The sequence below is a fragment of the Folsomia candida genome, unplaced genomic scaffold (genome assembly GCF_002217175.1).
Source record: "Folsomia candida strain VU population unplaced genomic scaffold, ASM221717v1 Fcan01_Sc005, whole genome shotgun sequence".
Classification (NCBI taxonomy): Eukaryota; Metazoa; Arthropoda; class Collembola; order Entomobryomorpha; family Isotomidae; genus Folsomia; species Folsomia candida.
In genome coordinates this window covers 1,690,515-1,717,456 of record NW_019091197.1, presented here as the reverse complement: position 1 = coordinate 1,717,456, position 26,942 = coordinate 1,690,515, and the positions used below count along the sequence as shown (strand labels likewise).

The following is a 26,942-nucleotide window of genomic DNA, read 5'->3' as shown; positions in this document are numbered from 1 at the left end:
TCCTCGCAGATGGGAGATTCAACTAGACCCATCTTATACAGATGCCCATTCAAATTACAGTGTCCTTAATACATACATACACCATAATATGTACATAAGTTATATTTCATTATTTAGACATAAATCATAGTTGGATGGGATTCATAGTTGATACAAACAAGTAAATATAAGTCCTATGAATTCATTGAATCATTGGGATGGAAGTTGAACGTTAGAAAATCGTAATTGTGATGATCTTCTGATCTTCAGAGGTCAACCCCGCTGATCGGACGGCGGTAGAATTTTACGCGTTTCGGCCGCCGATAAATCTGATTTCGTATTCTTACAAAATTGGGGCGCCTCGCCACTGAGAAATCATGCAAAATTGGTACCGCCGCCATCAAATTGGTCGCGTTGACCTCAGCTTCGTGGTACAAAATGATGAAATTATTTCTTCACCAAATAAAATGGATCATTTCCAGTCCGGGAAATAAATTAAATGTGTACGTATTTATGCACTTGTAACTATGCTACATGCATCATCACTGCATATTTAGAATACAACATTTAAACACAACATTTAAAATTTGTATAAAATTAGTGTAAAATTTATGTTTATTTAATTCCTCTCTAATTCAGTGTATAAAATTTAAGCTAATTTTCTATTTACGTAATCATGCCCAATAAAATCTTAAATTCATAACGAATTGCATAAACCATGAAAATTTCTTAAAATGTAGTAGTCCTCAATTGAATGCAGGTTGCCATGAGAAGAGGTCGCCATTGCAAGAAATTATCGACATATGTCAACCATGGGGTACACTTATCTAACGGTCCATTCAAAATGGTGTGATATTCCTTTAACCCAAACAGTTCGTCTTGATCAATCTTATACGACGAGGTCATCTTTGTCCATGATTTGTGCAGAGTTTCCAACGCAATCGTCTCCCCTTGGGTCAAAGTCTTGGAAAGTTTCTCAGAATTGTAGAATTTTATGAATTCGACGAAATCCGAACGAGTTGATTTCCGCAACCGTTTGAATGTCGTTCTTGCTTCGGTTACCGTTTTTGGAATGGTGGTCACACCGCTATTATTCTGCGGAAGTAAAAATTTTTACTTTGTTTGCTAAGAAAAAAAATTTTCAGCAAATTTTGTATAACTTTACGAATTTCATAAAAAATTCTGTGTTTACAAACCTCTCCAAAATTAAAGGACATTTTTATTAAATATGTCGAAAATCTTAAGCTGATTTATTGGCTTTACATATTTTTGTTAACTTGAAAATTTTACGAATTTGTAAAACGTGCTGGGAATTTAATATCTGTATTTTTGTGATTAAATTCTAAACTTGATTAATATTTAACTCAATTTGACGACTCATTATAAAAATACGGAAGCGTATGGAAAAAGTTTCACGGACACGCTGAGGTTGAGGCTGGTGGAATGATGGAAAAAAGTTGTATTTATTTCCTTGTCTTTGATTTTATACATGTTTTGCATATTAAAAAATCCTGATTCATATGTCTGCTCTCATTTCTCGAAGTTTCGTGTTTGTCCATAGACGAAGGAACCTGAAACATTTTGCATACTCCTGTCTCAAGAGTAATCCGATCTATTCGTGAATGAATTAACTACAGTATATATGTATCAATATTTATCACGGTATTAAACTGCAATATGTATGTATATATTATGTACACATATGTACATACTCCAAACTTGTAGATTAATTTCATTACCAAATAGTTCTTGAGAAATGAGCAAAACCCCCTTTCCCACCGCATGTCCAGAGGCAATTACATACATCTCTATCAATTAGCTAATTAGTAACATTATGAATTAAGTAATTGTAAATACAGATATGTTCATATTAATACTGTATCCGGGTATATGTCAAATTTGTGACAAATGTGAACTCCATGTATGGATGCATTTTATTGCTGTTGATACCCGGGTATCTTAGGGACATACCCCTAAGAAAATAGTTTGCTAATGGAAATTGCCAATTAGCAAAGCAAACCATCGTTTCATGGTAGGACACGGAAATCCTAAAATGTGGCAGTTCTTCACTAATCCTTTTGTCCTGATGGCGCAGACAGCACTTTCTAACAAATCGATCCCCACGAAGATCATCCCGATTGTAATCCCACCACGCCCATTTCCCGGATTAAGCAGTCAACTCCTCCCATTTTTCAAATTCGCCCGTTACATTGCCAGATGCCCGATTAAGTTTAAAAGTTGCCGGAATAAGTCTCAAGCTGATTATAAATTCGTAACATGCAGTGTCGCGTTATTTTTCTCGTTATTTTTAGCAATTTTTCTGAATATCTGTTTATACATAAGTATTTTGAAATATGGAGACATTGTCACGCATGACCTGTTCCTTGGAGAAGATGCGTGAGTGAAACACATTTGCTTTTTAAACATGTATTTATTCTGATATTTCACTCTGAAAAAATTCAGTGTTAAAATAATACCAAGCGGTATTCATAAACATATGATTACTAATTTTTCAACCAAAGTTGGTATTGATGAGTAATACCGTGTAGTAATATCTAATATCTCAGTATTAAAGTCTTGCTATTTCGGTAGATAAATGATTTTACACAACGGTGTAAGTTTAATACCAAGCGTTAGCAACTTTAATACCGAGAAATCAATACTTGCCTGACTTTACCAAATTTTTAACAATGCAAAAATCTAACAAATTAATGATTTTTCATTATTTTTAACTAAAATTTCAGTTGGCCACCACCCAACCCAATAAGTGCCGAAATGAAAAATCGCATTGGTGGCTTCATCTACGGATTGATTTGGTCCTTCGCCCCCGTGACCGCTCTTGTTGTTTCAATCGATTACACACTAGCTTTTCTGAAAGCACCCGAGTTGGCGAAATGGCTAAATAATTGGAATCTCATTGAAGACGAAATGCTACAACTTGGCTTTAATCGAGACAAAATTAAAATTACCACGTTTTCCCGCTACTTTATTCCCTTGTTTGAATTTGTTCCATCAGTGATTTTGGGAAGTTTAGAGTTGATATGGATTTTCGATATCCGATATCCGATTCATTGCGTGATAAGCATTATTTATGCTTACGTTCCAACCCTGTGTTACTCTGTTGAAGATTCTAAAGCCCTCCTAATGCTGAAATGTCTGCAGGTCGGGTTTCTTCAGGTGGGAATTTTTTAACTCAATTATTAATGTTAGTAATTCTCGAAATTTCGAAATTTTTTGCAGGTGCGCAATCATCTCGAAAAAAGCTTAAATATCGACCGAGGCCAAATCCCCGTTCGTAACTTGCACCTCTTTTTGATCAAACTTCGCCTGCAAGCCAAGCAATGTGGCGATTACTTGGCGACGCAGCAACTCGTCTCGATTTTGATGACTATGTACACCACGGCGGCGTCCTGCTTTTTATTCGTGGCCGTTCTGAGTGACCATTCTTTGGGCGATACGACGGAAGAGTTGCTCACCATGGCGTTTGCCTCGACGTGGCCATTTTTCGGGATTAGTCGACTCTACGTCAAGGTTTGGATGGGGGTCAGGGTAACTAACGAGGTGAGGAAGAAGTCGTTATTGCGAAAATGGTTGATATGCTAACCAGTGACGGCGGAAGGGGAACATTATCCTCCCAGAAATTCAGAACAATGTTATCTTCCCTAATTCCTATATTAATACGCCCCTCATCCTCCTATGTTAATGTCCCAATATGTCGCCCCAACTTCCGCCGCCACTGATGGTGACGGATGTTGTTTGGATTATTTCCCAGGAAAAGGAGATCGCATCCTTAATTAAATTGGAAACACTTAAAGAGGAAATATTCGGGACGGAGTATTCAAACGAGGTATGTACACGTGCATATATGTATATTTCATTGTACCTGGATACATACCTGCATATGCAAAATTTGCGTACACTTGACAATATTTTCAGGAACACGTTAATCGGGGTATTCATTAAGAGTTTGCATGTTTGCATCGAAACATATGAGCAATTTTGAAAAGAATTGCGAACTATGTAAATTTTTGCTTTGGAGATGCGCAAGTTAACAAATAATTTTTCAAACCAGAATTTTTTGCGAACTTTGCTTTTTTTTGCTGACGCTGATAACGATGCGAAATTGTAGTGGATAACCCAAATGATTTCGTGTTCGTGAGCACAAATAGATATATGTTTTTTTTAGCTTAGGGAAATTTACAAGCTGTTGACAAATCATCCCACAGAGGTTTCTTTCAACAACTATGTCAAATTAAACAACCCGTTAATCTTGGGGGTGCGTTGAAGTTTACTAAATTTTGAAATTTTGAAATTGGAACCAAATTTTTAACTGGAATGTTTCAGGTTTTTCAACAGATTTTTACGGCTTTTATAATTCTGATGCAGTTTCGGAAATAAGATGCATATACATATATGTTCCTCATAGGAACGAAGGTGAGACGTTGACTAATATGTTGAATTTATTGAATAATGAAACAATTAATAAATATTTACTTAATATACGTACATTTACATATTTATATTTAAGTTACACATTCTCCTTAGAAAATTTATTTCCCATTAATTTATAATTGATTAGTTAATATCTAATTAGATTGTCAAATAGTTTCCGTAATCATTTCAATGGTTATTAATTAATTAAGGTAATTAAAAATTAAAGTAATTAATAACGGAGCACTCCCTCTACAACTCTTTTTTTACCTTTGCTTAAGGCCGAGGAATCGCATGCTAATTTTATGAAAATTTTGGATTGGATTCCTCCAATGCTCTATCATGAAGTTTATAATTCCACCCCCACCTAAATATGTAAATTACGCTACGGATATTAGACTCGATTAAACCATTGATTTTGCTATCCGGAAAGAAATTGTCACAAATGTTCTCCATTATCTTCTTAACCAGTAATTTTGGCCTTCATAATTATAATGTCAGATTTTAAAAAATGCTGAAAATTTTTGGAGAATTTGGGCAGATATACATATTTATTTATACATATTTACATTAAAGATTCGTTGTACTGATTCTCGGCAAAAAAACTTACTAAAATCGTAAGTTAAATTTAATAGAATCGCTTCCTTATGAAATAAATTATTGGACTTATCATGCTATCGCTATAAGATAACCAATAGATAAAAAGAGCGTAATGATGACTGATGTCATATCCAGCCCCGCACATAGTGAAAGCTACCAGCATCACGATAAAGGGCAGATGACACGCGACTGTAAATTCAAAGTGTACAATTAGTGCCGAATTATTCATGAGGGCGTGGCCGTGATTGCAGTACATATGACAATGAGGGTATTCAGAATTCCTTCGTATCCTTAATGTTCTTCGTATCGTAAAATAAGCTACGAGGGTTTGGGTTACGAGATTTTGTAAGCGTAGTAAGATTTTGTCACGTCAAAATCACGGTACCAACTGTACCAAGGTTACAAATCTTGACCCTTTAAGAAAAAACCTGGGGTCATTCTTCGAAAAAATTCCTACTCGATTTTTAATGGCAAAATCTTACCACGACCACAAAATTTCGTAACCTTTGCAACTTATTTTTTTATATGAACAGTCCTAAGGTTACGAAGGAATTATGAATATCCCTTTTAATTATATTCTGTAACTTTTCTCGAGTATCACAAAGCAAGTTAAGACAGTTACGAGATTTTGTACATATTCGTAAGCGTCGTAAGATTTTTACATCATAAGGTAGCGATTTTAATTAAGTTTGACACCTTATTTTTTTTTCTTATGTATACTAAGGATCCCAAGGTATTGTGAATACTCTCAATACGTACCTGTAACGATTCCTAAAATTTGAGCTGTCTTGCGTTCTGTTTTGGATTTTTCTGTGTTGGGTTTTCGCGACTCTCCAATAATCGTATCGCTAGAGTCGTTTTGTAGTAGAATTTGATCGAAATGAGGTCGCTCCGTTTCAGAATTTCTAATCCGACACGGTTGTTCACTTCCGGTATAAGGTTCTTCACCTTCAAGAGTTTTTCGTACATCCACCGAGACGGTTTCATCTTGACCTGAAGAAATCGTGGTGATTAGGCTAGTTTCTGCCGTACTTTGTGTGAGAAATCGTCTTTTTTGAACTTGCATTCTTTCTGCTCGGAAAATCTTCCAGGATAAAAACAGCACGACTACGAGAGGGATGATGAACGATGAAAGCGTCGCAAATATCATCTGCAAATAAATGTTTATAAATGTTACACTTAGTCGTATGCAGATAAATGTTTACTCGGCCGGTATGTTTATTACGCATACATAAGTATTAGCATTTTCATAGATTGGGATTAATGATTTTTTGTAGGATTAAGGTTTAAGGGGCCGTTCATAAATTATGTAAAGCAAAAATCTCGATTTTCTCCACCCCCTTCCCCCCTTTGGCATGTTGTACATGTATTGGGACGATATCATTGCAGCCCTGTACCACCCCTTCCATTCCCCATCTCGTGGTACCTAATTTATGAACGGCGCTTAAGGACTAATGTTATTCCGGGATTAGGTTAATCTAGGGTTAATTAAATAATGCAATTTGCTGAGGTTCTTTAATTCGGAATTAAGGATTAAAAAGTTAAAATTTCGCAAGAAATGCTTGTCAATACTTACAGAATGCTCGTCTTGGTTCACGGTGCACACTTCCGCTTCAATACGAGCATTCCAGGTATCATCCTCCCAAAATAATTGAGTCATTGTTATCACCAGAGCCAGCACCCACACGACTACATAAATAGAAAAAGTTTCAGTATCACTTAATGAATTATTATTAAAACTGTATTACTTATTAGCGTGGTCCGCACGCGGCGTGACGCGGTTCGGTTGACGTACTCAATATTCTTCAGGGACCAGTATCTGCGTCAAATATGAGACATTTGCCTTCAATGTGAAAATTATTTCGACTCATCCTCAGTCAGGCTAAGGCTAATTTGGGTTTGTAATTGTAAAATTAAATTTAAACTGTAACAAACTAAGGTTTGCTCTGGATCATAACATAGCATGCTTCTCAGAATTGAGAAAATCTCGTGCTGTAAATCTCATCCAAGAATAAGCTAACAGAAATCCGTACTCAAAGTTCGGGACAATTTTGATTGAAAACCGATCAGACTTCGTGAGAGTGTGAGGAAGTTTTCCAAATTAATATTTTAAAAATAAAAAAACTGGTCTGACCATTCATGTGGAAAGTTTAAACTGAAAATTGCCTCCCGTCATTGAATTATACTAAAAAACGATATCAAAGGAGGTGACTTTGTGACCGATATTAAATAGAAAACAGTTCTTACCGATCCACTGCAATAGCTGCGACGTGTAACATTAACGCTGGAATTTAAACCAGTTTTCATTACTAGATAGCATTGTTTAAAATATATCTTGTCATGTACATCTAATGTTATAATTTTGTGATAAATTGTAACCAACAACATAACGAGTCATACATATGTACCAAACTAAACACAAATACATTAATGGGTACGTAATACTTGAAGAAAATTATAATTAATTATCTCACCTGTACCGGCCAGAACATCACAGGACAGCCACGTTATGCAACCCCATTCTCCATACGGCCAAGCCTTTGACATCTTAAAAGGAGGATATACGTGTATTTTACTCGGTTATACAGAAAATTAAACTTCACTCCTTGCGTCAAGTGTTATTTTGTCATTTGAGTCTTCAATTGTCAAAATAAATTGCATTAAAATGGGAGGTGGAACTATTATCTGTAATCTAACCTACACTGTTAGAAATCCAGTACAATCTCATAAGTACTGAATTCTCGGTCTTGTCATTAAAATTACCAATCCGGTAAAATTTGCCACCGATATGTAAACTTTAATGCACGGTATTAGTTATCAATATCACGTTGGTAGAGTCATATACGAATACCGCTTGGTATTATTTTAATACTGGATTCTAAGAGTGTGTATGAGTAGAGTAAAACTTTTACTAAATTCAATTTTTATGTAAAGAGATGGGAAATTTCCTGAATTTGATATCAATGTTATTTCAGATCAGATAAAGATTTTTCGCATCTACATACACATACATTTTCAGATCAGATCAGATATACGATTATCTGATCGGAACTAATTTCGGTGACATCATATAAGTACAAAATTCAATCACTTACTTCATACCCTGCAGCAAATGGAAGAACAGTACACCCAACGATAAGGTGAGCCACTGTCAGAGAAAAAATCAAGTAGTTTGGAAGGCTGCGCAAATTTGTGTCGATCCATATTGCCACCAGCACGGCAACATTACCTGAAAAACAGCAATATTGAGAACGTATTTATCGTCACATGCATTGTTTCATTTCTGCATTCACAGTGAAAATAATTGATGATAAGTATAGATTTATTTGTGAAACCTTACCCGCAACCGTGACCAAGGCAAGTAATCCAAGAACGATTCCCACTCCAATTGAGGAAACAAATTCGTCTTCGTCACCATTTTGTGTATCGTTCATGTGACGATGTAAGCATTCCAGATAAGATTCGAAGCTGTCATCGTGCTCGTAGGAGTGAAAACCATAAGTACAGTTATCCATTGGAAAAGGAATTCCTTGTCGAAATTCAGATAAAAGTCAGCCGGAGCAAAAGTTAGTGAAATCCAGATAAATAAGAAAACAGTAAATATCTACTCCAATTACATACATATATTTTGTTTGCTGTTTTGATCTGTAAATAACTCGTGATACAATTATGGAACATGTGTACATACATGCATACTATTTTTCCATGTGTATGTGTGACTGTTCAATTTAATTAGCATTTTATAAGCATTTACCGCATTGCGAGAAGCTGCATAAATAGAAACATATATCGCAAAAAATTATGTATATCCACAAAATTGGACAGCGATTTATCAATCGACGGAGAAGCCTCGAAATGACAAATATGTATGCATAAAGTTAGGGTAAAGCCCATGCGAACGAATGTACATAAATATTTATCTGTCTAACTGCTTAAGTAATAGTCTTGAAAAATCTGGTATATTTAGAGTCAAATAAGCAGCATGCATAATTTAAATGCTTCATATGTACATAGATGTGCAAATAATGGTAATAAAAATCACAGGAATAAATACATACCTAGGTAAATAAAATATCATTTATCATGAAATCCTCATGGCGTAAAAATCAAACAAGTTTGAAGCTTACAAGTGTTCACTTCACAGTCATACTTTGTGGATTTCATACCGTGTGTGGATTTCATGGAATGTTTTTGTTGTCGATTTTCTGGGTTCGATCCATCTCCAACTTGATCCGGGGTAAGCGAGAGGTCTCCTGACAAAAATTAAGCACGGATAACGTACTCCACAAAATGAGAAGGATCAACTCAAATTGAGACACAAGTTACGCCTGATAATATTTAGGATTAGCTCATCTTGAATGAAATGAATCGAATTGCGAAATTGCACGCATGCAAATATATTTACAAACTGTGATGTGCTGTTTGCACGAAAAAAAACGTGTAGGAAGAACAGCGTGGTACTCTAAGAAAACATAAGTGCTCCACATTATTATAAAAAGTATGTAGATTTACATATTTTTGTTGTTTCTATTACAAGGATAACCTACAAATTGACCTTGCTATGGTCATGAATACATGGAATTTTTCGTTTTCATGCAACAATTGGAGTATCGATACTCCAATTGTAGCTTATCCTTGTTTTTAATAGAAACAACAAAAATATCGAGAGTGGGAAGGACGCATTCTCTGTTCCTCAGAGATGCATGAAATGAAAAAAATTCAACCTGAATTCGGCAAGTTTATAGTAAATTTAGCAAAAAGTATGCAAATATTAATAATCCATACTTCGCAATATTTAAGTAGTTGAGGTCACTTTATATTATCTCATCAGGTCAGTAATCGGTCACTCTATATATGTCGCCGTGTACCATTTTCACGTGGCTTCACAAATTTTGTGAAGAAACCTTTTTTCCCGTGTCGCCAGGGGTGATAAATATATGGATTTCGTCACCCTTAAGACTCACGTGGTCTCGCATATTTCCACCACCGTACATATTGCGACGCCACAGATGCCACACATGTTGCAAACTTTTCGCCACTGATAGCGTAATTGTGCACTTTGGCGAAATGTTCGTTGGTTGTGGAGGAAAATTTTCGTACACAGTCGAGACACTTGTGGGCATCCCACTTTGAGTCGTTTATTCTTTGCAGCGATCTCTGAAGCCTGGCGACATGCAGATTTTTCATGACCGCGTAAATTATACATGTGCTTGAAGGATTTTCAACACTGTTGGCAAGAATGTCATTTCGCGTCGACGTGGTCTAAATAGTGCGTGAATATAGGGAGTGTAATTTTTATTTATTCCGTATTTCATCCAATTATTCAAATTATTATTATTTAAACATTCACGCTGATATTGTGAGGAGTCAATAAAATGGAAGGCGAAGACCCAATTCAATTTCATGGCATGTTTTTCTGGTCGATTTTCTGGGTTCGATCCAACCTGATCCGGGGTAAGCGAGAGGTCTCCTCACAAAAAAGCACGGACAACGTACTCCACAAAATAAGGCTAGTCTCATTAAAAGTAAAATATGCCAAACGAATGCATTTTATGAGTGCAAAGATGAGATTCAATTCTGATAATTTGCACCTCCTTATAGCTGTATTTAGCTTGTAGTCTGATGTATGTAAATATCTAAATAGTTAGTAATTTAAGTGCTCTAAGCATTTAAAGTGTCTATTTTGGGCTTCCCAAGCTTACATGCATATGCATATTTTGATATTTTAGAATCGTCTCGTCTTTTTGGCCGTTCACGTGGGACCAGAAACGATGCGACTTATATTTACACACGCGCTTTTCCCGGTATCGTTTCTACTGGGTGAAAGTCATGTTCAGCCTGGTCACGTACATACGTACATATTTAATATGTATGTATGTATTATATATGTTCCTGTCGGGGTAGGCTGTGCTGATCCGCCATTTCTGAAATGGGACAGGTGACAGGTGTCACTAAATAATTAGGGGCATTATTCTGTCCGGACTGGTCCAACTGGACACCTACGCAAAAATTGTATCAGTAATTTCTCAGCATTTCGCAACTCGAAGTAATATGTATTGCAAGCAAACTTTTTGTCGTATTGAAGTTAATAAACTGATGAACAAGGCTTGCTCAGAATTTCATAATTGGTGATCGTCCAAAGTTTTTGAGTATTTCTGTAATGCACCAATATATGCAAGTACTATACATAAGTTCGCTCCCAATTTATTGGTGTGTTAAATTCTCACGGGATGGTCCTACACCCCACTGATTATACATGTATATATGTACTGATTTCATTTTATGGTACCTTATAAACAACATGCAAAAAAATTAGAAATTTTCTCGGAAAGCCATTTTCTGTCCATAACATTTGGCCGATCGTGTACAAATGTATGTATTAATTATGACCAAATCATACATGAATACATACGTGCATACGTACACGCACTGCATGCAATATGACGGTATTACGTTGTTGTACGTGTCGTGTCTAATCTAGAATTACTAGTTAATTGATGAAAAACCTTTGCATCTCATATTCGGCGTACTCACGACAATCTTAGCACATCGAACCTAATATAATCTGCACAATTTTGCGAAATTAAGAGATGGAAAATTTTGCAAAACTATTTTTCTGTAGAAAACCATCACATTTTTTCGCAAATATCTACCCGACAACTGGACATACTTTTTGTTTCGCAAAATTATTTCTATCAAAAGCAATACAAATTATAAAATCGTGAAAAAAAATCAAGAGGAGAATAGTACTGCATGTATTTCTAACTGCTAAATATTTATGTGGCTTTGAGAAAATTGGTAACATATTTTTCGGACCCCTCGTTTGTGTGCTGCACAAATTTACTAATTAATAGCGATGCTAAACAAGATTTATCATGAGTACGCCCATTATAAGTACCGGGAATCCGGGACCATTTGTCAAATTCCTGGTGAACTTCACCTATTTATGTCGCATACGTACATATGTACATACATTTCGTTGTCATTGTCGCATTATGTTGTTTTACTATTAACGAACGGAACGAAGTGAGCACGGAATTATTGTGATCGTTTTGTCCGTCCGTATCTAAAAGCAGGAAATGCATCTCTCGAACGCCTCAACATAATCAAATGCCTTTTTCGCCGTGCATCTAATTTTTAAGTATCTCTTAATCGCGTTTGATAATGGGGTCAATCGGACCACCCCCACCGCGGTCCAACATTAAATTTAGCCTTACTTTTCATTGAGGTGTCATTTTAAAACAAATTTCGCCGCAATTTCAACTCCGTCAATATTTCTAGATCTCCGACCAAACTATCTCCGTCTCCCGAGTTTACTATGTCTGTCGTGGCGTTTATTACCAACCATCAACCATTAAAACAATTTAATTTACCCAATGGAGATTTCCAATTAGCAAAGTACACTCTTGCGTTTAAAGTCAAGGTAAAATGTATGTATGTAACTGTTCATTCATTAGTATAATCCCTTCGTCGTAATGGAGCTGACGACATTGCCGAACAAATTCCTCCCCTTGAAAATTTTTCCGATTACCAGGAAACCACGCCCATTTCCGAGAGGATTAAGCAGTCAACTCCTCCCATTTTTTAAGTTCTCCCGCTACTTTGCTAGATGTCCCGTTAAATTTGAAAGTGTCCCGAATAAACAGCAAGTCAATTATCAATTTAAAACGTGCAGTGCTGCATTTTTGACTACTCTGATTTTAGCAATTTTTCTAAATATCTCGCTATTCATTGGTATCTTGAAATATGGAGGTGTTGCAAACCGTGACTTGGTTCTTGCGAAAGACTTGTGAGTATAATAAAGACATTAATTCATTTTGAGTTAAATTTTAGTGAACGATGGGCCATTTCTCGTAAATTTAACAAACATATTTGAAAACAATTTGCGATTTCAATTTGGAAAATCATATTTTACAAATCCCTCGCGACATGGATTTTTTGAACTTCAAAAATTTGTCGGTACAAATGTTGAATAAAGACGGCATTTAGGACGTTATTTAATTTAAGATGTTACCGTACGCCCAAACTGAGCTAATTATTTTTGATATGTATTAATTCATTTTCAATTGAACTAATCTGTATACAGTTGGCCACCACACAATCCATACAATGAAAGTTTGAAGAATCGTGTAGGAGGCTTTATCTACGGATTGATCTGGTCCTTCGCCCCAGTAGCAATTTTTGTCGTTTTAATCGAGTATTTATTAGCTTTTCTGAAGGCACCCAAGTTGGCGGAGTGGCTAAATAATTGGAATGTAATTGAAGACGAGATGCTACAACTTGGCTTTAATCGGGATAAAATTACAATTACCACGTTTTCCCGCTATTTTATCCCCTTGTTTGAATTTGTGCCTTCACTGGTTTTCGGAAGCTTGCAAATGATATGGATTTTCGACATCCGATATCCGATTCATTGCATGTTTAGCGTTATTTGCTGCTACGTTCCCCCATTCTGTTACGCTATTGAAGACTCGAAGGCACTTTTAATGCTGAAATGTCTTCAAGTCGGATTTCTTCAGGTGGGAATTTTTAACTGTATTATTAAAGTAAGAAATCCTCAGAAATTTTGAAATTTATTGTAGGTCCGCAATCATCTCGAAAAAAGTTTAAATGTCGACCGACGCAAATTACCGGTTAGAAAATTACATCTGTTTTTACTTAAACTTCGCCTGCAAGCAAAACATTGTGGCGATTACTTGGCGACCCAGCAACTCGTCACGATCTTCACGACGATGTACACCACGGCGGCGTCCTGCTTTTTGTTTGTGGCCGTTTTGAGTGATATCTCGGGTGGAACCAAGGAGGAGTTGCTCACCATGGCGTTTGCCTCCACGTGGCCAGTTTTCGGGATGAGTCGACTATATGTCAAGGTTTGGATGGGGGTCAGGGTAACCAGGGAGGTGAGTTATCTAGAGGGAATTTTTGCTAGAATTGTAGCGGATTTGGAATTATTTTACAGGAACAAGAGATTGCATCCATGCTTAAATTGGAGGGACTAAAACTGGACGACGAAACATTCGGGCCTGAATATATAAATGAGGTAAGTATTTACATTCTTAGAAATCCAGTATTAAAATGATACCAAGCGGTGTTCATATATGACTTACCAAATTGGTATTGATTACCAATACTGTGTAGTAATAGCTCGGCATTGAAGTTCTACCATATTGGTAGCTAATTTTTATAGACCGGTATAATTTTAATACCAAGCGGTGGCAACTTTAACACCGAGAAATAAATGCCTGCTTGACTATACCAGATTTCTAACAGTGCACATACATATTTATGTACATGTCGTTGAATATAGAACTTGTATGCATAGGACAAAAATACAAAAATACTACACATTCATGTGTAAGCATAATTTCAAGATTTCTTACGTATTTGTTAACTTTTTTCAGTTAAAAGAAATTGACAGGTTGTTGACAAGCCATCCGACCGAGGTTTCGTTCAATGACTATGTGAAACTAAATAACGCCTTAATTTTGGGGGTGCGTGGTAATTATACTGTAGTTAAATGTCAAAATTTTACAAATTCATGCATGATTTTTCTGAACTCTACCTTTTCAGGTGTTTCAACAAATTTTTACTGTTTTTATCATACTTCTGCAGTTTCGATAATAAGGTTCCTTAGACGATGGAGATCATTAGCTACATATTTACATGCATAAAAGCCAATGAACAATCAAACAGAAAATTCATGCGGACAGTCTTACTATTTATAATCTTATGTACATATGTACATCTGTAAATTAATTTGGGTGCAATGGCAGCCAGGAGATTTTGTAATTTCTATTTTTAAAATTCCATGTCAAATATTTTCATTTAGTTATATGTATGCATATTTGTACATATTTGTAGTATATATTCTACTTTGATTATTAAACTTAATGAAGATTGTCACCCTAAAACGATATAAACCATGTATATATTTCTGCTCGAACCTCTGAGGCAATTCACACAGGCCTTCGTAACATTGTAAAATCAATAAATTCTGTAAACTTACAAACTTTTACTTGCAGAATTTTACAAATATTTCAAATGAAAATTAGCTTAAGTTTCTGTAAACATACTCAGATCAAGGGCGTCTTTTTATTTTGCAAAAGTTTCTAAAATTATTTTATAAAACTTATGTACGGGTTTTACAAATTACTTACCAATGCCTGTGTGAACTACCTCAATGATTAAGCTGGCAAAATAAATATGTTGCATTGCAATTTAACTCATTGCAATTTTTATATTCATGTTGCATTTTACGTATGAACATGCTCATGCAACAAAGCGGATTCTGAAATGAAAACAGACTGGGAAGACTGCTGGCAAACAGATGCAATATTTCCGTTCTGGTGGGATTTATCTGGCGGTGTGCTTTCTTCCTCCTTCTCGACGTTGTCCTTGTCCGTTGTCAAGTCAAGTTTATACGCATTTTCACTTCCTTGTCCTTGTCCAGTATTGCGTCAATCCTCTCCAGATCAACAAGCTTTTACCAAATCTAAATACCTCCAAAAATCAAGGTAAAGTAAATTTATTGTAATTTCACTAAAGCATATGTAACAATGCAATAAATCAAGTGTATATTTCCCTTCCTGTCAAAATAAGTAATCAAAAATTTGCCAAATGTGACAAAATTTCAATATCCGTATACAGAATTTGTAGCTCGTGAATTTGTTTAAATTATGCAATACCTTGTAAAAATTTAAATTTATAAAGTCGCTTATCGATTTTTACATAAATTGACGAATTTGCTCATATTTTAGAAAATGTCACCGCGGCGATCAGCACCAGTCCTTGCGCCATGCCCCCCCAGGTCAAACAAGACAACGGCCGTTAATTCTACCGCCCCCATACAGGAAGCCAATGTGCCTGACGAGGTCCCGGTGCCAAAGGTCACTGCCCCAAAGATAAAGAAAACCAAGAAGGCAGCAGCACCAAAGAAAGTGCCAAAAGTTGCTCAGCGAAAGATGACACGGGTGACGGCAGCGAGAAAAAATGCATAAAATTATGCGTAGATTTTTTTAGAAAGTAAATTGTACCTTCAAATGTTTCCCGTATCCAAAGTTATTGGCAAATTTGTATATCAATATTTTACTTGTCGGGTGGACTCCGACCACTCTTCGAGGCTTCTTGGTTACCATGGTTGCACAACAGTTTAAGATGAAAGAATAATTTTCTTCTATCAATTTTTTATTTTGACTTTGCAAATAAATACATTCTTACTTTTCTTGAAATAAATGCATAAATTTCTCTACAACACATGATTTTCATGACTGCCAATTTTAACAAAAATTCGTACGTACATAAAAAGGTGTTCATTTTCATTCATTTTCAGATAAGTTAAACACATAAAGAATTTGAAAGATCGGTTGAAATTTGCATATGTAAGATAACAGCATATGCATACATTCGTAGACATATCTACGTTTACGTACATCTACATATGTACATATGTATACCCTGTACAACAATTAAATGAAATTTAAATTTCTAAAATATAGACACAAAAACGAACCTGATAAAATACTGGTTATATATGTATGTACCATATACATATACCCAACTAAACTCCATGCAAGATTGCAAATTTTAATAAAAGTAGCGCAAAATTAGCCAGGTCTAAATATGAAAAGTTCGAGTGCTTTGGTGACTATAGGGTATATTAAAAATATGTACATACCTATGTAAATAGTTACGCCGTTACATTTGGTCATTTTGTTATTAATGCGTTGACTTGTTTTGAGCAATTGTCCCACCATCGCAACAATTTTAAACATATTGAATATGCTAAATACATTTTACAATTTAAACGAAACCAACCCCGATACCGAAGTTTCCACGCATTTATACAGGAAGGTGGCTTTTGTCGATCTCTTCAACACGTACAACTTCACCGCACCCACACTCGCGTACAACTTGCACGGTTGAAGTGCCGCCGTGGCCCTTTGATTTATGCGAGATTCTAACGACCCCCTCCCTCCATGGCGGCGCCATCTCTCAACCCCGACCTCCCAGGAGGTGACCTTTCTCCACGTGCGGAGCAATTCAATACTCCCCTCGTAACAGTAGGACATCCTTGGCAACAGCATAAGCGTGACGAGCGGAGTGACCATGGCAATCGTGGGAAAGATAAGATACACCGGCATCGGAATAACGTCCCACATTCGAATCGTGGCAATCGTGCCGATGACAATTAGCAGGTAACCAAACGCCATCAGCGCCGCGGTTATGGGCGCTTGTAGCGCGGAGAGCAAATTCATCCCGATTAACAGGCTAATGTATAGCGTCCTCAGTCTCACATTTCCCACACTTGTAATCATTTCATCCCTTAATTCGTGAAATTGTTCGACAATGAACCGTGCCCCGATTTGGAGCAGGATTATGGAGATGATAATGACGAAGGAAATGATCCCGAAAATTTTGGTTAGAGAGGACACAGCAAAAGGAAATCGCATCAGGTAAGAGAAAAGTCTTTCGGAGAGATAAATTTTTCGGTCTTTTGGAAATATACCGATTTCTCGGAGGAAAAAGTAAGTCGTGTCGAAGTCGGATAGGATGAAAAATAGGGCGCAAATGTAGACTGATCTGCCCATTAAGAGGATCAACTTGTTGACCATGTACGCTGTCAGGTAGGAAGTTTCCTTGTCGATGGATATTTCTGAAATTTTGGTCAAAATTTTATTTACAAAAATCTTAAACTGGAAACGGGACAAGCTTACCAGATTGAGATTTAACTCTGCAATCCTCACAATGACATTGAATCCTTTAACGATGGCGTCAGGGTGTAACCAAATTAGGACATAGATCAGCGTAGCAATGGCGTCACAACTTATGCAAACTCCTGTCACGAACAAAATCACTGAATAGTTATCCGCCCGAGAGGGAAAGTCGTGGAAATTGTGCAAATAGATGGGGACAAGTACGACCCAGGTGAAAGTTAGTGCCGTTGCTATGGCAGAAATCAGTATCATTTGTGACCTCGTGTTGCAAAATAAGGCGTGCTTCTTGGCGTTTATTCCGATCGGGAAAATGTGATGGAACGGGAATAGTTTTGCATGGAGGGCAAAGCTTTCCCAGAGTAATTTCGTCGACATGTCTACGAAAATATTGGTTATTTAGTTATGTAGCCGAATTTTGACTGAAATCTTCATGTATTATTTGCTAAGAGTTGTTTGGTAAAATTTTGGGAACTGGCTAAATATGTACGAGTAAAATTCATGTGTACATTGAACTATTACAAGATGAACATATTTACACGGAGAAATTGGGCACACATTTAATATTTACATACGTCATTGGATCAAATAAAAATTAATAAAATTGGACAAACCTTAACCAAAAATGTATGTAAATTGAGACATGGTGGAGTTGCATAAATGCAAGTTCCAAGATGGATACTATGTACATATAATTCTATTTTATTTATATAAGAGAGACAAATTAGGGTAGCAATTTGAACTTAAAGGCTTTACTTTTTTCGGACCGTTAATTTGATATATATGTATTTTTGAAAATTTCAAATTGAAATAATTGGTTCAAAACTAGCTAGAAATTACTTAGCTAAAATTCACTGCTTGCATGCTTTTCACCTATTTTGGTCTTGTATTTTACCCTGACTGATCTTTGTATTGCGTCATGGACGATCCAATTTATTACATAGTTTTAATAACAGTATATTTATATGAATTCATATTCGTGTAAATATGACATATTTACAACGGATGCAAAGGCAATGTTTAAATTTGTGAAGATGGGGTTTGAATTGAAATAATGAGATCTTGAAGTTGTTCATATAAATACTAAGATACATAGTGACAAATTACATTATGTATTCCAAAAACTGTTACACAAAAATATTACTTAATTTGCATCTTCAGAAAAATTACACGTCAAAATATCTCACTCATGAAAAAGCGCATGAAAAGACCACACGGAAAATCAAGCTGAACAAAGTCTCAAATTTGCCACCCGGGATTTTACTCGCAAGATTCTGTCCGCAGTTTGAGCGTATAAAAATAAAACAAAACAAAACATTCAAAATTTATGGAATTTGCTCAATATCATAATTCGACGCAAATTTTCTCTAATTTGGATCCGTACCAAAGATAAGGTAAATATTGTTTATCCAGGTTTGTAAACTGATTACTATTAACACTTGAATAAACGTCTAAATCAATCAAAAATCATAACCGAATTATTAACTTTAGGCATGTTCTTATATTTTTATCATTCTCTGTAGCGAAGACAACTTTAGTTAATTGTTTCCCGGAATTCCTAGGAAAGTTCCAAAATTGAATAAATCTGTAAGGAAATTTATTATTATGCAGCTAAATTTTTACAAAAATATTCAGTTTACAGAAAATTCGCAAAATATACTGACCTTATCATTTTTTCATAGTCGAGCAGGAAATGGCGACCAAATGTGACCTTTCCGATGGTGGTCCTTGCTTTATCTGCGGGTCACCTGACCTCGCCTCGAAGGCACAGCCACGTCGTCGCTACGCCGAATTGACGACACTCTTTAAAACCTTGGTAATGACGACGGACTTACAGAAAAACCTGGCCGACTCGGTCTACTCCGATTTTACGATAAATGTTGAATCCTGCTTCAACTGTTTGGCGACGATTAAGGATGTTTGCGACCTTCGGCAGGAAATTGTCACGTTGCAAACGGAGCTGGACAGACTTTTGGAGGGGGCGAGAATAAAATTGGGAAATATCCTGCCAAACCCAAACCTTGAGCAAAAAGGTTGCATAATGTTTGCATTCTGCATAAGTAGATTTTCATACTAGTAATTTTTTGAATTTTTGACAGCATCACGAATTAGCGAGAGAACTTCTTCTCGGAAAGGAAAAAAGTTGATGGGGGAGGAAGACGAAGTGGTTCAAGTCAAAGAAGAGTTCCAGGATTGTGAAATAATTCCAGATTTCGTCGATTCCACAGAAATTGAGCCATCAATAGAACATGAAATGATGGAAGATGCAGAATTTGGAAATAATTCGCCGTGAGTAAGATTTAAGCTATTCAGCAACTTGCATAATATTATCGATAAATATTGGGGTAGTTGAAGAAATAATTTAAAGAATTTTCTAAAATTCAAATTTAGCAAAATTTTGCTTTTTTTATCAAGAAATTTTAACTTTAATTTTAGATCTGAGGACGAGACACAAGACCACGACAGCGATTACATTCCTCCCTCCAGCGCCAGCAAATCTTTTAAGAAAGTAAATCCAGACTTATCAAGTTCTTTAGACCAAAAAACGATGCCACAAATTACCGAAATCTTAAATTGTGATGATGACACGTCTTCATCTGAGTCTGACGGGGAAAACGTAGTAACCAAAAAAAGCCGAAAAATTATGGACTGGGAGAACGTTGTTGACTTCAACAGTATGGAGGAAGCAAGAAAGTACATTTTCGAGATGGGAGGCTGGGTCTACAAAAACACATATCAAACTAAAGAGGGTATAATGGTAGCATTTGTTTGCAAGCAGTCGAGGTCTTGTTCATCCAAATGGAGAATTAACCATCCATCGAACAGTACCGTTATGTACGTGGAAAAAACAATTGGTGAACACGACCACGTCCCGAAAAAAGGCAGAGGTTAGAAATTTCCATAGTTTAACTCATTCGGTAACAAGGCAATTACCAGGGATTATTTAGCTATACTGCCCTGGTAACAAATTTGGTACCTCAGTGGATACTTGTTTTATTACCACGCTAGGAATAAAGCAAACCGTGGTAATTATCATGTTGTTGAAGTAACATATATTGTCACTGCATGATAATACCTTGTTGCCGGATTATTTAAATTGTACACAGCGCCATTAAATTGATAAAATACTTTACAAAATAATTTCTTGAACAGGTATATCACAGGAGTTGAAGCAGGAAATTATCAAGCTGTTAGAGAGTGGGACGAAGAAACCACGCGCTATTCTGAGCACATTGCGGCGGGGAGGAGTAGTAGAACTACCTAAAAGATCTCAATTAGTTAATTTTCTGGCGACATATAAAAAACGCTGAGGATTTGCTACATGCATATGTATCAGGAGTAAGTAAATAATTGTAATGGTTTGAAGTTTAAATGATATTTTTGTAATAAATGTCATATGAATATTTTTTGTGACATGGTTGCCTCAAATTGTAAATGCAGGAAATGTTTTTTTAACATTGTAAAATTACTACTTAAAGTTGCGTTCATTGTTTCCCGAGACAATTTGTTACCACCATCCCAACTCAAAAAGTAAACGGACCCGTGGAAATTTCACCCTATTTACCAAATGAAGACGGTGACGGTTCTATTAGCCTTTTCGTATTGTAAAATCTCTAATATACACCAGTTTTCATTTTCATCTGAATACTAAATAAAGCTGAAAACCCTAAAACAATAATATGTTATCAAATTATGAGAACAAAACTAAAAATGCATGAAAGTCTCAGCAACGTGGCGTTCATTTCATGGATTCTCACATTTCTCATGCAAGATTTTACCCTCGAATCTCGCCATCACTTGTCAGAAAATAATAACAACACACCAAATTGAATCCAAAAATTTGCGAAATAGTTTGTGCACAACAAAAACAATATCACAAATTTTGAGTCTTTGAAAAACCAATTCGTTCTCTAGTTTACATCCATCAAGGTGTCATTAATTTGGGCAATTGAAGACGTGTGCGACCTTCGACAGGAAATTGTTACGTTGCAGACACAATTGGACGGACTTTTGGAGGGGGCGAGGATAAAATTGGGAAAGATCAAGTCAAACCTGGAGAAAGGTTGCTCAAAAATTTTATTCAACATTAATTTTCAAAGTTAATACACAGTTATGACTTTTACAGAGTCACGGCGAATCAGTCAGAGAAATTCTAATCTTAAAAGAGCACAACTCATTGAAACGGAGATCATAGATGAGTTTAATAATGGTCAGTTGTCTGTTGAATGCAAAATGGTGATTTTGTAAATGGTCGCATATCCATAATTTGCAATAAATTTAGAAACTGTCTATTTGTAAAATAATTTTTGCTCCAACTTGCAGATTCCGTACGAGATACGATAACTTCTAATGATGACGTGGAAATTAAGGAAGAGGGTGACAATTTGTGTGACATGGATGATGCCGAAATAATTCCAGATTCGGTGGAATTGATGGAAATGCACTCATCAAGTAGTGGAACCAATGATGATAACAAATTGCCAAATAATACGACAGAGTAAGACCAAATATAAACTGAGGATGGAGTGCGCTTAATATGCTGGGACTTGGGAGTCCTCATTGTCAAATCTTGGACAATCGTTAGCGTTACCCAAAAAAATAAGCCATGTTTGCAATATAAAAATTATTCCTACATCTCATATAAGAAACGTGGTCTTCGTGAGTATTGGAAATGTAGGACGACGAAATGTACCGGCCGGCTTATCAAAAGTATTACCAACAAAAGTAGCGACGCCATGATTATTTCAAAAGAACATACTTGTATGAGATCTGCAATTGAGTGAGTGCCACAATATTTAAATAGTTCGGTTAATAATAAAATTCATCTTATATTTTTACGCTAAATTTAAATTTTAGAGTACAAGTTGACAATCTAAGGGAAGAACTGAAAGCAGAAGCACTTAAAAATCCTCACATCGGTCCAACTAAAATTGTTTCTACTGTGAAAGCTAAATATTCCACAGAAGTAGTTCAGGCCTTACCTAGCGATGAAACACTTCTGTCAAGTATTCGACGAACGAGAAGGACCTGTGCTGTTAATGAGCTGAGTAGTAGAGAAGGAATTTTGTGAACGGAGCAGCAGAAAACTTGGTTAAGTTAAAATTCAATTCTCTCCGTTTTTCGTAATCAAGCCAGTTAAATTAAGTATGTACAAAATAAGACGCAAACATGATGGTTAAATAAAAAGGCTGTGAATTTACAGCATACCGGACGTTTAAACTTTTGTTTTTGAACATTTAATAGGTAATTATCAAAATACAGCCACGGGTAGAGACAGAAAATCAAAGGATAGATCCATGAATGCGTGATCTTATCATGAAAATCTCAACTTATTCATTTCTCGATTCTCACATTTCTCATAGATTTTACCCTCGAATCTCGCCATCACTCTTCCAAAGTAAACATCAGCAGGTTGTGAAATAATAGGAAACCAAATTGAATCGAAAAATTTACGAAATAGTTTGTCGTCAACAATGTCACAAATTCTGATTTTTTAAAAACCAATTCGTTCTCTAATTTACATTCATAAAGTGTCATTAAATTGGGCGTGATTTTCACAACAATATTTACAATTTGCAATTTCTTTATTTCTATTGGAAGAAGACTGTTGTTAATTAATGCCGATCGTAATTACTAAATTTATTATATTATTCATAAAGTTTAATTAGACTCAATTAATTGATATGCAGAAATTTTGCAAGAATTTTAACAGTAATAAAAGTTCTGATTCAATTTTTTCAGAGTTGAGCAACAAATGGCGTCAATACCACAGCCCAGAGGTGACGGTGGTGCTTGTTTTATCTGCGGATTACCGGACCTCGCCTCGGAAGCGCAGCCGCGTCGTCGCTACGCCAAATTGACGACACTCTTTAAGACTTTGTTGATGACGACGGACTTGCAGAAAAACCTGGCCGACTCGGTCTACGCCGACTTTACGACAAATATTGAATCCTGTACCAACTGTCTAACAACGATTAGGGATGTTTATGACCTCCGGCAGGAAATTATTATCCTTCAAGCACAATTGGACGTTCTTTTGGAGGGGGCGAGGATTAAATTGGGAAGGATCCAGCCAAACCTTGAGCAAAAAGGTTGCTCAATATTTTTATCTGCATAAATTTCCAAACTTGATAAAGTTATAAATTTTTTACAGGGTCACGACGAACCAGTCAGAGAAATTCTAATCTAAAAAGAGCAAAACTCATAGAAGTGGAAGGTGTAAAAGAATTTAATAACGGTCAGTTGTCAGTGTTGGTTTTAGTAAAGCTCCACATAGCCATAATTTACAATAAATTTAGAAACTGCCTATTTATAAAATAATTTTTGCTGGAACTTACAGATTCCATACGAGAAACGATAACTTCTAATGACGACGTCGAGATTAAGGAAGAGCATGACGATTTGTTTGACATGGATGATGCTGAAATAATTCCAGATTCTGTGGACTTTAGGGAAATGCACTCATCAAGCAGTGAGGCTAATGATGATAACAAATTGCCAAATAATATAACAGAGTCTGAGTAAGATATAATGCAAACTGACAATGGGGTTCTACCAGCCTTTTCCATTCGACTTTGACCAAGTAAGTGCTACTCGGTCTCAAAGATTAATATGAAATTCGCAAAAGACACAATCTGGAGGTTTGGCAGCACAATTTGCATCCGAAGAGGAGAAAACGTGCCCAAAAGTATTGAGCTTTCCAAAAACGCCCGTATTATCCTCTGAAAGCAAATATGTATCTGCCAACCACGAGCATTTGGCAGTGGCTTTTGCGAATTTCATATTAATTAAATTTGTAACCGATTGACACCAGATTGGTCTTAATCTCAGGGCAGATGCTGGGAGACCTCCATTGTGAGCAGTATATTTTTTTAATTTGCACTAAATACTACGTAAAGAATCTGTAGTCGTAAAGTTTTTCGGAGGAAGATAATTTTGACTTTTTATCAGTAATGAAAATTTCTGCAAAACACAAATTTGTTCTTTTTACTTCCTCATATGAACAGAATTTTTACTTATTTTCATAGATCTGAAGATTACGACGAAGACCCCGACTATAATCCCCCCACGCCTGAAAATGTGCCATTTAATGTTGTTGCTACCCAAAGGAACAAGCCATGTTTACAATATCAAAATTATTCATACACCTCGTCCAAGAAGCGTGGTCTTCGAGAGTATTGGAGATGTAGAACGAGAAAATGTACCGGCCGTCTTATCAAAAGTATTAACAACACGAGTGCTGACGCCATGATTATTTCAAAAGAACATAATTGTATGAGATCGGCAATCGAGTGAGTAATTTTGCACAATATTTAATTAGGAATTTTATTCATCTGTGTATATCCTAAATTTTATTTAGAGTTCAAGTTGAAAATCTAAGGGAAGAACTAAAGGCAGAAGCACTTAAAAATCCCCTCGTCGGTCCAAGGAAAATTATTTCGACTGTGAAAGCCAAGTATTCCGCAGAAGTAGTTCAGGCCTTACATAGCGATGAAACCCTTCTGTCAAGTTTACGACGAATGAGAAGAACTTGTGGTGCAAACGATCCTAAAAGTAGAGAAGGAAATAAGGAAGACGGTGACAATTTGTTTGACATGGATGATGCTGAAATAATTCCGGATTCGATTGAATTTATTGAAACGCACCCATCAATCAATGAAGCTAATGAGGATAAAAAATTGCGAAATGATACGACAGAGTAAGATAAGATGCAAACTGGCAATGGAGGTCTTCCAGCGAAGCCTCTCGGATTTTGGCAATATTGCCACTCGATCTCAAATTTAATTAGCATGGGCTTGTAAAGGATAGGCTCTGGGCAACTTGTTTATTTGTCATTGAACAGGCGTTGCTAGCTGATTGCATCCAAAGAGGAGAAAACGTGCTTTAAAGATAACTAATTTCGTACTTTCAAAATTTACTCTTTGCATACAATCTATATATGTATCTGCCAAACCTAAGGTCGTGTCTTCTCCAAATTTCACATTAATTAAATTGGTGATCGATTAACGCTAATTTGATCAAAATCTGAGAGTATAGGCTGGGAGCCTTCCATTGTTTGTAATTTTATTTTACAAAATTTGCATTAAATACTGCGTAAAGAATCTGTATTTGTATCAGCAATGAAAACTTCTGCAGAATTCATATTCGTGCCATTTAATTCCTCCTATGAATTGGATTGTTAACTATATTTGCAGATCTGGAGATGAGGAAGAAGATCCCACCACGCCTGAAAATATGTCATTTAATATTAGTCTCACCCAAAGGAATAAGCCTTGTTTACAATATAAAAATTATTCATACACCTTGGAGAAGGGTGTGAAAGGCGGTCTTCGCGAGTATTGGAAATGTAGGAAGAGAAAATGTGCCGGCCGCCTTATCAAAAGTACTAGCGAAACGGGTAGCGACACCTTGACTGTTTCAAAAAAACATAATTGTATGAAATCGTCATTCGAGTGAGTAACTTGGCACAATGTATGTGGGGATTCACGTCAACTTCGTAACCGCCGTAAACGTCGTTTCGCAACATATTTACTTGGTAGCATTGCGATGTTTTCGAAGATTTACGATGCGACAACCAATTAGATCGCCTTTAATTCTCTACGAAATATGCAAGAAAGTATCTATTATAGTCGTGAACAATTTTTTCGTAAAGTCGTCGAATTTTCATTTCTCCACTCATTTTCAGTTTATGTATTTTCATTTAAAATAATTTGTCCACGACACCGATTTCTGAAACATCGCAAAGTTGGAAAGATATGTTGCGAGGTGACATTTTTGAGTGACGTGAATACCCACAATATTTAATAAGGAAATTAATCGTGTTACATACATATACATTTTTGTGCTACATTTTAGAGTTCAAGTTGACAATCTAAGGAACGAGCTGAAAGCAGAAGCACTTAAAAATCCTCACATCGGTCCAACTAAAATTGTTTCGACTGTGAAAGCCAAGTATTCCGCAGAAGTTATTCAAGCCTTACCAGATGATGAAACCCTTTTCAGAAATATTCGACGAATGAGAAAATCATGTGCTGTAAACGATCGTAATAATGGAGAAGAAATTTCTTGAGTAAACGGAGCAGCAGAAAGCCTAGTTGAATTATAAATTCAATTCTTTCTATTTTTCTGAACCAAGTCAGTTAAATTGTGTACAAAATAAGACTTAACTATGATAACTGAATAAAATTTAAACTGAAGCCTTCGGAACCTGCAGCACACAGG

The 26,942-nt window shown here is 36.0% G+C and overlaps 4 protein-coding genes and 1 long non-coding RNA gene across 9 annotated transcripts; 3 read left to right on the top strand and 2 right to left on the bottom strand.

Moving 5' to 3' along the window:
• Positions 1–558: 558 nt before the first annotated feature.
• LOC110850072 lies at positions 559–1,453 on the bottom strand. Its single transcript, XR_002547921.2, has 2 exons — positions 1,176–1,453; positions 559–1,074 (listed from the first exon to the last, which is right to left on the bottom strand). It is a non-coding gene; the product is annotated as an uncharacterized LOC110850072 (long non-coding RNA).
• Positions 1,454–2,075: 622 nt separating this feature from the next.
• On the top strand, positions 2,076–4,956 carry LOC118435768. Its single transcript, XM_035852183.1, has 6 exons — positions 2,076–2,376; positions 2,724–3,156; positions 3,220–3,540; positions 3,752–3,826; positions 4,166–4,255; positions 4,324–4,956. Exons 2-6 carry the CDS (start codon positions 2,755–2,757, stop codon positions 4,375–4,377), a joined length of 942 nt encoding a protein of 313 aa, XP_035708076.1. The 5' UTR covers positions 2,076–2,376; positions 2,724–2,754; the 3' UTR covers positions 4,378–4,956.
• LOC110849834 (5-hydroxytryptamine receptor 2B) lies at positions 4,749–8,928 on the bottom strand. Its single transcript, XM_022097293.2, has 8 exons — positions 8,351–8,928; positions 8,106–8,239; positions 7,485–7,557; positions 7,258–7,294; positions 6,759–6,829; positions 6,587–6,699; positions 5,770–6,160; positions 4,749–5,199 (listed from the first exon to the last, which is right to left on the bottom strand). Exons 1-8 carry the CDS (start codon positions 8,523–8,525, stop codon positions 5,039–5,041), a joined length of 1,155 nt encoding a protein of 384 aa, XP_021952985.1. The 5' UTR covers positions 8,526–8,928; the 3' UTR covers positions 4,749–5,038.
• A 4,330-nt stretch (positions 8,929–13,258) lies between these two features.
• Positions 13,259–16,263, top strand: LOC110850016. Of its 2 annotated transcripts, XM_035852245.1 has the most exons (6): positions 13,259–13,529; positions 13,593–13,910; positions 13,970–14,050; positions 14,412–14,501; positions 14,581–15,524; positions 15,768–16,263. In XM_035852245.1, the coding sequence occupies exons 1-5, from the start codon at positions 13,281–13,283 to the stop codon at positions 14,629–14,631; spliced, it is 789 nt and encodes a 262-aa protein (XP_035708138.1). In that variant the 5' UTR covers positions 13,259–13,280; the 3' UTR covers positions 14,632–15,524; positions 15,768–16,263. The 2 variants fall into 2 exon arrangements, with proteins under 2 accessions (XP_035708138.1, XP_035708137.1); XM_035852244.1 differs by having other exon boundaries at positions 14,412–15,524.
• A 2,691-nt stretch (positions 16,264–18,954) lies between these two features.
• Positions 18,955–26,927, top strand: LOC110849747. 4 transcript variants are annotated; one of them, XM_035851818.1, is made up of 11 exons: positions 21,507–21,783; positions 21,847–21,930; positions 22,044–22,500; positions 22,578–22,811; positions 23,463–23,812; positions 23,875–23,958; positions 24,061–24,241; positions 24,749–25,012; positions 25,081–25,419; positions 25,916–26,173; positions 26,577–26,927. In XM_035851818.1, exons 5-11 carry the CDS (start codon positions 23,476–23,478, stop codon positions 26,788–26,790), a joined length of 1,677 nt encoding a protein of 558 aa, XP_035707711.1. In that variant the 5' UTR covers positions 21,507–21,783; positions 21,847–21,930; positions 22,044–22,500; positions 22,578–22,811; positions 23,463–23,475; the 3' UTR covers positions 26,791–26,927. The 4 variants fall into 4 exon arrangements, with proteins under 4 accessions (XP_035707709.1, XP_035707710.1, XP_035707711.1 ...); XM_035851816.1 differs by lacking the exons at positions 21,507–21,783; positions 21,847–21,930; positions 22,044–22,500; positions 22,578–22,811; positions 23,463–23,812 and adding exons at positions 18,955–19,114; positions 19,244–19,307; positions 19,403–19,753; XM_035851817.1 differs by lacking the exons at positions 21,507–21,783; positions 21,847–21,930; positions 22,044–22,500; positions 22,578–22,811; positions 23,463–23,812 and adding exons at positions 18,979–19,133; positions 19,244–19,307; positions 19,403–19,753.
• Positions 26,928–26,942: the final 15 nt, after the last annotated feature.

Bases quoted from the DNA above. Each gene is read 5' to 3' on its own strand.
- LOC118435768 (XM_035852183.1), top strand. From the start codon at position 2,755: ATGAAAAATCGCATTGGTGGCTTCATCTACGGATTGATTTGGTCCTTC. The intron at 3,157-3,219 runs GTGGGAATTTTT...AATTTTTTGCAG, and splicing joins TGCAGGTCGGGTTTCTTCAG to GTGCGCAATCATCTCGAAAA. The intron at 4,256-4,323 runs GTGCGTTGAAGT...GGAATGTTTCAG, and splicing joins ACAACCCGTTAATCTTGGGG to GTTTTTCAACAGATTTTTAC.
- LOC110849834 (XM_022097293.2), bottom strand. From the start codon at position 8,525: ATGGATAACTGTACTTATGGTTTTCACTCCTACGAGCACGATGACAGC. The intron at 8,240-8,350 runs GTAAGGTTTCAC...GCTGTTTTTCAG, and splicing joins TGCCTTGGTCACGGTTGCGG to GTAATGTTGCCGTGCTGGTG. The intron at 6,830-7,257 runs GTAAGAACTGTT...TATTTGACGCAG, and splicing joins GCAGCTATTGCAGTGGATCG to ATACTGGTCCCTGAAGAATA.
- LOC110850016 (XM_035852244.1), top strand. From the start codon at position 13,281: ATGCTACAACTTGGCTTTAATCGGGATAAAATTACAATTACCACGTTT. The intron at 13,911-13,969 runs GTGAGTTATCTA...ATTATTTTACAG, and splicing joins GGGTCAGGGTAACCAGGGAG to GAACAAGAGATTGCATCCAT. The intron at 14,051-14,411 runs GTAAGTATTTAC...AACTTTTTTCAG, and splicing joins GGCCTGAATATATAAATGAG to TTAAAAGAAATTGACAGGTT.
- LOC110849747 (XM_035851816.1), top strand. From the start codon at position 19,414: ATGGCGACCAAATGTGACCTTTCCGATGGTGGTCCTTGCTTTATCTGC. The intron at 25,013-25,080 runs GTGAGTAATTTT...AATTTTATTTAG, and splicing joins TGTATGAGATCGGCAATCGA to AGTTCAAGTTGAAAATCTAA. The intron at 25,420-25,915 runs GTAAGATAAGAT...CTATATTTGCAG, and splicing joins TTGCGAAATGATACGACAGA to ATCTGGAGATGAGGAAGAAG.